The sequence below is a fragment of the Stegostoma tigrinum genome, chromosome 3 (genome assembly GCF_030684315.1).
Source record: "Stegostoma tigrinum isolate sSteTig4 chromosome 3, sSteTig4.hap1, whole genome shotgun sequence".
Lineage (NCBI taxonomy): Eukaryota > Metazoa > Chordata > Chondrichthyes > Orectolobiformes > Stegostomatidae > Stegostoma > Stegostoma tigrinum.
Window position 1 is genome coordinate 77,716,794 of NC_081356.1, and position 9,190 is coordinate 77,725,983.

Consider the following 9,190-nt stretch of genomic DNA (forward strand, 5'->3'; position numbering starts at 1 on the left):
GTATTATTCTGTGTTCTAACCTGGAGAGTCATAGCAATTAACCTGGAGAGTCATAACAATTTGTAGTTCAACATTGTTTTCTTCATGGCTATGCCTCAGCCAATCCAAATTTACTTGCTGACTAATCGGCACTCTTTTCTCTTGCAGAATAATTTGTTGTATCATTTGAAATTTGGAATTTTTGGCATTTATCCTGATGGTTGTGAGATGAAAAGCTTCAGTAACTTACAATCTCAGCAATATTCAGAAATATTTTTCAGTTAGCAATTGATATTGCCATGAGCATGCTATTATATAAGGCAGGAAGCACAGTACCTTAAATACAAAAGAATGCAAGTCTACAGCAAAGCCACTGAAGGTTGAAATATCCATTTAGTTCTCGAGTATTTTGTTTACTTGCACAAATTACAAGAGGAATAATAGACCAGACCATATACGGAGCATCACACTAGAATTGGATCATTTTGTCTCCACACTTCCACGTTAATAGGCTCTGCATTCGTTATACAACTATTACATGACGTAAATCTCTTGCAATTTGTGTGTAAGCAGCTGAGGGAACATTGTTTACAATAAGCGGATTGTTTTGCAGTTTTTTAAACAAAATGACATTTTTAACATTTTCTGCTGTTATATATAGCTTACTGTTCCTAACGTTCTTGTTTATTTTAAATTATCCCGTATATGATATTCTAATTTGTATTTACAGAACATGGTAAATATCATTACGTCTGTGGGAGCTTGATGTGGGTAAAATAGGTTGCCATGTTTACCTACATTCAGTTGTTTGTGTTTTATTATTTCTGTGTTATAAAAGCAAGATTTACTTTTGTTTAGGTGCAGTCATGGTAGGCTTTTGTACAATTGCTGAGTACTTTGAAGTTAAACTTTCCCTGTAAGTAAATAGAGAAGATACTTTATTATTTGTGGCAGAAGTTAGTTGTAAATTGTGTTGTACAATGTGCTCCTTACACCAAAACGTTTAGAGTTCAAACATTTGAACTCTTCTCACCAAAATGATCAATGCGAATATTCAGTAAATTATTGCACTTAATTTTGAAACATTCTCCTGACAGCAATAATGCATTTTGCAGATTTTAAAGCAAACTCTCGTGATCAAGTGCTCAGTAAACCATTTCTCAGCTTTATTCAAAAATACAATGCAACATAAATCAAAATGAAATGTAGCATCATTTGTGCTGCAGAAGAGATTATGTCAAAAACAGTTGGTACAAAGATTTTCTGGTTCTCCTGTATGCCCAAGGCAGTTCTGTCAAGGGCTCTCAAGTGAAGATAAATTTGCTTCAAGTAGGTCAAGCTTTGAAGTCTCCAACAACACTCAAGCCAGCAGCGATGTCTTTTCCGTTATTGGAGATGTAAACTGCTTTTGAACAATGTACGTAAGCGTACTTGTGATATTATAAAAGAAAGGCTACTAATTTTATGCATTTATTTATGTGTTGCAAAGTACTGAGATACCGTAAAACAAATTTAATAAGGCTCAGCTCCGGAAGTAGAATTGCTCAGTGGGAGTGTGCTTGAAGAATTTGATGCTGAGATTGGTGCTCCTGACATTGTTGGTGATTAATTTTAATTTTCTTGCAGCAGGAATGATGGGAATTAGATGGCTCAGGTCCACTGTTAATTCTTCTATCACTGTTCCCAAAAGCCCATGATGAATACTTTATATGATTTATCCTTTTCTGGAAAACAGCTCTTTGATAAAATAAATCATTGACAGTTGCACAATACAAGATCAGCTTTTTGTAATGTGACACTTTTATGACTGGAAATTAGTTACAGTTTTATAATTTACATCCCATTACTATCAAGCAGAAGTCTGGAGTGGTCTACACTGTATTAATGCTGTTGTGCCATTTGCACAGTGACAATAATTTGCATCAGATAAGATTGGTTTTGACAATATTTCCTTGACTCCTTGATGGAGTGCTTAAGGATGAAGTGTTTTGAGGATGTTTTTATTCAAAAGTGCAGCCTTTATTGTAGATGAGGAAAGAAATGACATTCCTAGTTTGTACCAAGCAATTAAACAAAGCCCCATCCCCAAATGGTTCACTTCAGGCTTAACAGAGGCAGAGCACCTACTCCCAGAAGGCAGCCTGACAATTTAAATGTTGTAGTTATTCTGGCAGCCTCTGATTTGACCTGCCGGCAGTTTAACTCTGGTCAGCTGCCCCAGGAATCATGGACGAAACTGAGGACAACTTTAAACAGAAGGGAAACCCTTGCAAGGTACTGCTGGTTGGTCCAGAAAAGCCCTTATCCTCTGAGGTGGTAGAGGTCTAGGTTTGGAAGGAGCCTTAGTGATTTACTCCAGGGCATTGTGCAAATGGTATGCATTGTGGCCACTGTATATAAGTGGTGAAGGGAGTAAATGTTAAGGTGGTGGATCAGATACCAATCAAGCGGGCTGCTTTGTCCTAGATGGTGTCAAGCTTCTCGAGTGTTGTTGGAGGTGCACCCATCCAGGCTACTGAGGAATATTCCATCACACTCCTGACTTTCTTGCCATTGGATAGAAATGTATTGTTTTTACACTGAGAAACTAGTCACAAAGCACAAAACATCACATGTATCCTGCTCCATTAGTAAGAAACTAATAGCCTGAGGGGCATCACATTTAAGTGTGGAGCAAGATGAGAAGGCATATCTCCTTGAAGCACTATAGCCAGTATCATTGTATGTCACAGCTAACCAATTCCCCACACAGGCAATTTATAACAGCCATGCTAGAGAAGCATCATTGCTTCTTGTGAACAGAACTATTGACATATTCTAGGCAATGCAAGTGGTCAATAAACGTAGGCCCAGCCAGAGATACTCATTTCCCACAAGTAAGTAAGATATATTCTGGGAATGAATGCTTTTTACAGAGAACGAGGAGACAAATATAAACTGTCAGTTTTATTTTGCTTAGTAATGGAAACAATGAACTCATGTTTGTGAACATTTTTTCTTTCTTTTTCAAATATAGTATTAAGGTTTTTGTTTGATGAGAAGTGTGGCTACAACAGTGATCACCTGATCTTAAACAAACAGAGAGACTCTGTGGAGAGTGTTGCTGGGCTTCCCATGTTGCTTGGTGCAGAACGGATTATGGTTGGAAGTTATATGTCTCTGGACTTCATCACTGGGGACACAGGAGTAACAAAAGGAAAATACTACTGGACCTTCCGAGTGGTGCTCGGCTCATATCTGGTTAAAGTAGGTGTGGTGTCCGACACAAAGCTGCAAGAGTGGTTTCACAGTCCACGAGATATCAACAGTCCCAGGTTTGTCCCTTGTCAACTATTCACTGTATCTGCATGGCACTAACTGTACATCAATTTACAAGCTGTAAATGCTGGTTGCAAACATGTCCTGGCAATGCGTTGATGGCCCTGAAGTGACGGTCAAGTTGCTTATTCACTTTTTATTGCAATTTATAAGATTGGGAAACTTTTCCTGGAATATTATATAAAGAGAAAAATGAAACCATCTCCAATCAGCAGGAAGTGTTGCACTGTTCAAAACTGCTGCTAGTCAATTGCGTGAATGATGCTAACATTTATCCCATTTATTTAGAAAGGTTACAAAACCAGTCACCTCTTAATAAGCAATAATGCATTCTTTAATGGAATTCTAGTCCATCATCAGATGTTAAGTTTTGATATGTTCTAGTGCGACGATGCAAGAAAGATTATTAAGTGAGTTTTTTTAATAAAAATTACTGGATACCATTGTGCACCATAGTAACATGACATGTGAAGTATTGCTTACATACATAAAGACAAATGTTGGAAAATAAGGAAAGTTAAGGTAAGAAAGTGAGGAACCTAGAGGGTGGTCAGTGTTAGTACTGTCCAAATGTGTGTCCACCTTAGAGGCAGGTTCTGAGGTGTCTGACAGGTTCCACCCATGTCTTAAGATCACATCAGAACATAGGACCTGGGATGTAGACCATAAGGCCAGAGGATGTTGGAGCAGAATTAGGTCATTCAGCCCATTGAGTATGCGTCTCCAATCAATCATGCTGATATGTTTCTCAATCCAACTCTGCTGCCCTTTACCTGTACCCCTTGATCCCTTCAGTAATCAAGAACCCACTTAGCCGTGTCTTAAATGTACTCAATGACTTGGCCTCCACAGCCCTCTGCGACAATGAGTTCCACAGATTTGCCACCCTCTGGCTGAAGAAATTCTTCCTTTTCTCAGTTCTAAAGTTCCTCACTCTGGGGCTGTGCCATCAGGTCCTAGACTCTCCTACAAATGGAAACATCTTCTTCACATCCACTCCATCCAGCCTCTCAGTATTTTCTAAGTTTCAATGAGAACCTGCTGTCATCATTCTAAACTCCAGCACCTGGAGTCCTCAACTGATCCCCATATGACAAGCTTTTCACCCCTGAGATCATTCTTGGAAAGCCCCTCTGGACCCTCTCCTCTGTCTTAAAAGGGACACTCCCTGGTTTTAAACCATGCCCCCAGTGCTAGACTCCCTTTTTGTCAAGTCCCCTCAGGATCTTACATGTTTCATTATGATCACCTCTGTGTCTTCGTTAGGTCCAGTCTGATTGCCGTTTCTAAATAACATAATTCCTTCATCCCAGGAATGAATCAAGTGAACCTTCTCTGAACTGTTGCTAATATAAATATGTCTTTTTCCAAGTAAAGGGACTAAAATTCTATACAATACTCCAGATGTCATTCTGCCAATGCTTGTACAGCTGCAGTAAAACTTCCCTACTTTTATATTCCATTGCCCTTGTTGTAAATGACAATGTTATATTTTTCATGCTAATCACTTGCTGTACCTGTATACTGACCTTTTATGATTTGTGTGTCAAGACACCCAGGTCCATCTGTACCATTGAGTTCTGCAACATCTCTCTGTTAAATAGTACAATGGTTTTCCATTCTTCTCAGAAAAGTCGGCAAATTCACATTTTTCTGCATTATTCTTCATCTGCCAAAATTTTGTCCACTCACTGAATTTATCTTTATCCTATTTGTAGACACTCTACCTTCTTTGCCAAATTCCTATCCTAACTACTTTGGTTTCAATAGCAAATTTAATCACCATTTATTCAAACTCTTTATCCAAGTCATTGAAATAGACATGTAAATATTTGAGGCCTCAGCACTGATTCCTGTGGTACCAACTAGCTACAGCTTCAAACTTGTAAAAGACTCATTTATCCCCATTCCCTACATCTTGTTAGCTCAATACCATGGGCTCTCATTTTATATCAAAATCTTTTGATAAGGCACCATATAAAAAACCTTGTGAAAACCAAGTTTGCATTAGCATCTGCTAATTCCTCTTTATCCACCTTTCTTCTAATTTCACCAAAGACCTCCAATAAATTAGTCAAACACATCAATAACTTATTGTCCAGACCAATGCTAAAGGAATCTGACAATTAGAATTGCTCACATTAGTTACTAAATCAAACAGCCATTATTATTTAGAATTGCAGTGCAAATGGAGCATAGACGTTAAATCACTTAGCATCAATAATTCTAATCTAGATTTGACCTAATTAAATATAAAGCTAACAAGAAAGTTACAACCAAAAGCTTAATCTATTAGTGTTAGTGAAGTATTTGTTAATGTTAGGCTTATGAAGGCTCACCTGAAAATTGCAGGATATAGTCTACATTCTCAAGTGTTACACAGGACCTGACAAATCTGTTCGAATTCTTTGAGGAGCTAACAAGCAAGTTAGACAAAACAGAGTCAGTAGATGCGACCTGTTAGGGTTTCCAAAAGGGAATTGACAAGGTGCCACACAGGACGCTGCTAAGTAAGATAAGACCCTGTGATGTGAGGGAATGGATAGAGGATTAGCTGACTGGAAGCAGAAAGTGGGGATGAAGGGGACTTTTTTCAGGATGGCAGCCAGTGACTAGTGGAGTTCTGCAGGGATCAGTGTTGGGACCGCAACTATTCATGTTATATATTAATTATCTGGACGAAAGAACTGAGGATGTCGTGGCTAAATTTGTAGATGATACAAAGATTGGTGGAGGGACAGATACTAGTGAGGAAGTCGGCAGGCTGCAGAAGGACTTGAACATGCTAGGCGAGTGGGCAAAGAAATGGGAGATAGGATACAATGTGGGAAAATGGGATGTTATGCACTTTGTTAGGATGAATGAGGCTATGGACTATTTTTTAAATGGGGATAAGCTTCAGAAATATGAAACCTGGGGGATTTGGTAGTCCTAGTTCAGGATTCTCTTAAAGTTAACATGTAGGTTCAGTTGCTAGTTAGGAAGGCAAATGCAATCTTAACATTCATTAAAAGAGGGCTAGAATACAAGAACAGAAATGTACTGAGACAGTTTTGGGCCATGTAGTTCAAACAGGATGCACTAGCATTGGACGGAATCCAGAGGAGATTTAAAAGAATGATTCTGGGGATGAGGAGCTTGTCATATGAGGAATGGTTGAGGACTTTGGCTGTGTATTCATTGGAGTATAGAAGGATGAAGGGGGATCTGACTGAAACTTGTAGAATATTGAGACGCTTGGATAGCGTGAACATAGAGAAGATGTTTCCACTAGCCGGAGAGGCTAGAACCCGAGGGCATAGTTTCAGATTGAAGGGATAACTCTTTATAAGTGAGATGAGGAGAAATTTCTTCAGCCAGAGAGTGGTGAATCTGTGGAGCTCTTTGCCACAGGGGGCTGTGGACGCCAAGTCACTGACTGTCTTTACGACAGAGACAGATAAGTTCTTGATTGGCAAGAGGATCAAGGGTTACAGGGAGAATGCAGGAGAATTGTTTTGAGGAACATATCAGTCATAATAGAATAGTGGAGGAGACTCAATGGGTCAACTGGCCTAATTCTGCTCCTAAATCTTATGGTCATATAGATTTTTGGTGTTGCACCTGAATTTTCCCAGCTGGCTGATGGTTATATAGTCAAGAACCAGTAAGGTGCATTGTCCTAAACTCTGTTCTTAATAATAGCAAATTGAGGGACATACTCCGCACATACCTGCATTTTCAATCTGTGCGAGATACTCTGCAACTTCCTAAGCCGTTAATAGCTTAATAAGGACACTGCTAAATATTTTAAGTAAAACCTTCTGGCTGTGATAACCACAGGACTGCAGTTTTTTGACATCCATTGTTAACTTAAGGGGGACATTTGTTACTGCTCTAACCAGGCCTGAATCAGACTTCACACTTCTTGCATTAACAACCTTAAGTGGACAACTATGCAGGTAGTTCTGCTATAACATGTGTTTCGTTAATGTGAATTAGCTGTAACATGACTGGTGAATAGTGGATGAAAAGTGGATGCTGTTTGGATAATACATACTTTCTGCTGTACACAGCCAGCAATTCCCCTATAACGTGATTTTCTATAGTGATCTTCTATAGCGTGAGGTCACACAAGAACACAACTATTGCATTATCGGAGAAGTACCTGTACTAACCTATCAGTAACCAGAGTTAAATATTCTACCATCACCAGTTAATAGCCTCAGCAGCAGTAATACTTCAAAATCTAGAAACAGGTTGGATAATCCAAACTTTTGCACTTCAATTGCAAGTTTGCTTTGTTAAACAATTTCTACTGGAGCTAATTGTATTTCTGCTTTGTATTTACAATCAATATGGGCAAATGTTGACACTGACATCATTCTCAATACTCCTGTGAATCCTGCATTAAACGTGCCCGTTAATTAAAGACAGAGCCGAATAGATGCAAGGTAATTGCAGGTGTGGTACAACAAGTCATAGAGATGAGCTGTTAGCTCGGAACTGCATTGTCTGTCATTCCCTTTGATTCTTCTCGCATGTGGTGAACATGAATATGCAATTCATTAAAGAAAGAATTGTAGTTAAGTAAGTGCATGCAAAGCCTTCCAATTAATCTCCCAAAATGCTTCCTGGAGCAACTGCTGAAAAATGCGTCTTGGGTTCGTGGGAGCTATTTTGTCTTCAGTCAACCTCCTTTTCTCCAACTGAAAGCTACCTTGTTTTGTTCTAAAAACACAGCTGCAAGTGTCAGTAATGGATGGACATTATTAGTGTTCATTTTGTCTCTCATTTCTAACATAATTGCTTGTTTTTCATAGGTACGATCAAGACAGTGGCCATGACAGCGGGAGTGAAGATATTGCTTTGGAACACTCCCAACCTTTCACTTTTGTTACCATAGGGATGAGGAGGCTTTTCATCCCGAAAGGTTCTGCCAGTTCATCCACAGAATCTTGCAAACGCTCTCTATCCACTCCCAATCGGATTGGCATTTGCCTGGACTATGACAAAGGGAGAGTGAATTTCTACAATGCAGATACTATGCAGTGTTTGTATGAAAGAGGGGTGGAATGTTCTGGAACAATGTATCCTGCCTTTGGGCTAATGGGAGGTGGGGCAGTGCATCTGGATGAATTAATTACAGTGAAAGAATCTACAAAACTTGATTTCTTTATCGATTCTTGATTGCTGGGAAGCATTTTTTTCATAGATTTAAAAACGGTAAAAAATATGTTTGCTTCCCTGTTCATAGCACTTTATGGCATGCGTTGCTTGAAGATCCTCTATAAACGGTTCCACTTGGTTCTCAGTAGAGTTTGTGCAATACACAGCCACTGATTAGACAATAGAAGGTGGTAGTGATGTTTGTGGCTCTAAGAAATATTTCTTTCATCCTCCTTCACTTCTGCTTCACTTGTTTTTACACAAACTGGATTGTTTAAAACTAGCTGGAAATGCACCTTTTCAAAGAAATAAGACTGTTGAGATGTGTTAATTATTTTATTAAGATTTGCAGATGTGATCAACTGCATTTGGCTTATTTAAAGTTTTCAAAGTAAAATTGTATTGTAAAATCATATCAATGTGAGTTGCCCTGTTTTTGACCGAATCGTGTTTTAGAATCCCAGGTTGCATCACTACCAGGATGGAGTGAAATAAATCGATAACGTCAACAGTCAAAGCTGCTCAAATAAAAGCAAAATACCGTGGAAACTGGAGATCTGAACTAAAAGTGCTGAAGAAATTCAGCAGGCCTGGCAGCATCTGTGGAGAGAGAAACAAAATTAATGTTTTCAATCCAAAATGACACTTCAAAAAAAATCAAAATTATAAAATGCTCATTGATAAAACATTGGTCGAGGAGGCCCTTTCAACAGTTTCTTTGAGTATCTTCACGATGCCATAATTG

The 9,190-nt window shown here is 38.8% G+C and overlaps 1 protein-coding gene across 5 annotated transcripts in view; it reads left to right on the top strand.

Annotated features, from left to right (window-relative positions):
• The window catches only part of trim36 (tripartite motif containing 36), a 104,209-nt gene extending 95,406 nt beyond the window's left edge, over positions 1–8,803 (top strand). For all 5 annotated transcript variants that reach the window (XM_048528038.2, XM_048528039.2, XM_048528040.2 and 2 more), the window contains 2 exons: positions 2,996–3,293; positions 8,100–8,803. In XM_048528038.2, coding sequence (XP_048383995.1) covers positions 2,996–3,293; positions 8,100–8,466 — 665 coding nt within the window. In that variant the 3' untranslated portion in view covers positions 8,467–8,803. The remainder of the gene's footprint in view (positions 1–2,995; positions 3,294–8,099) is intronic.
• The last annotated feature ends 387 nt before the right edge of the window (positions 8,804–9,190 follow it).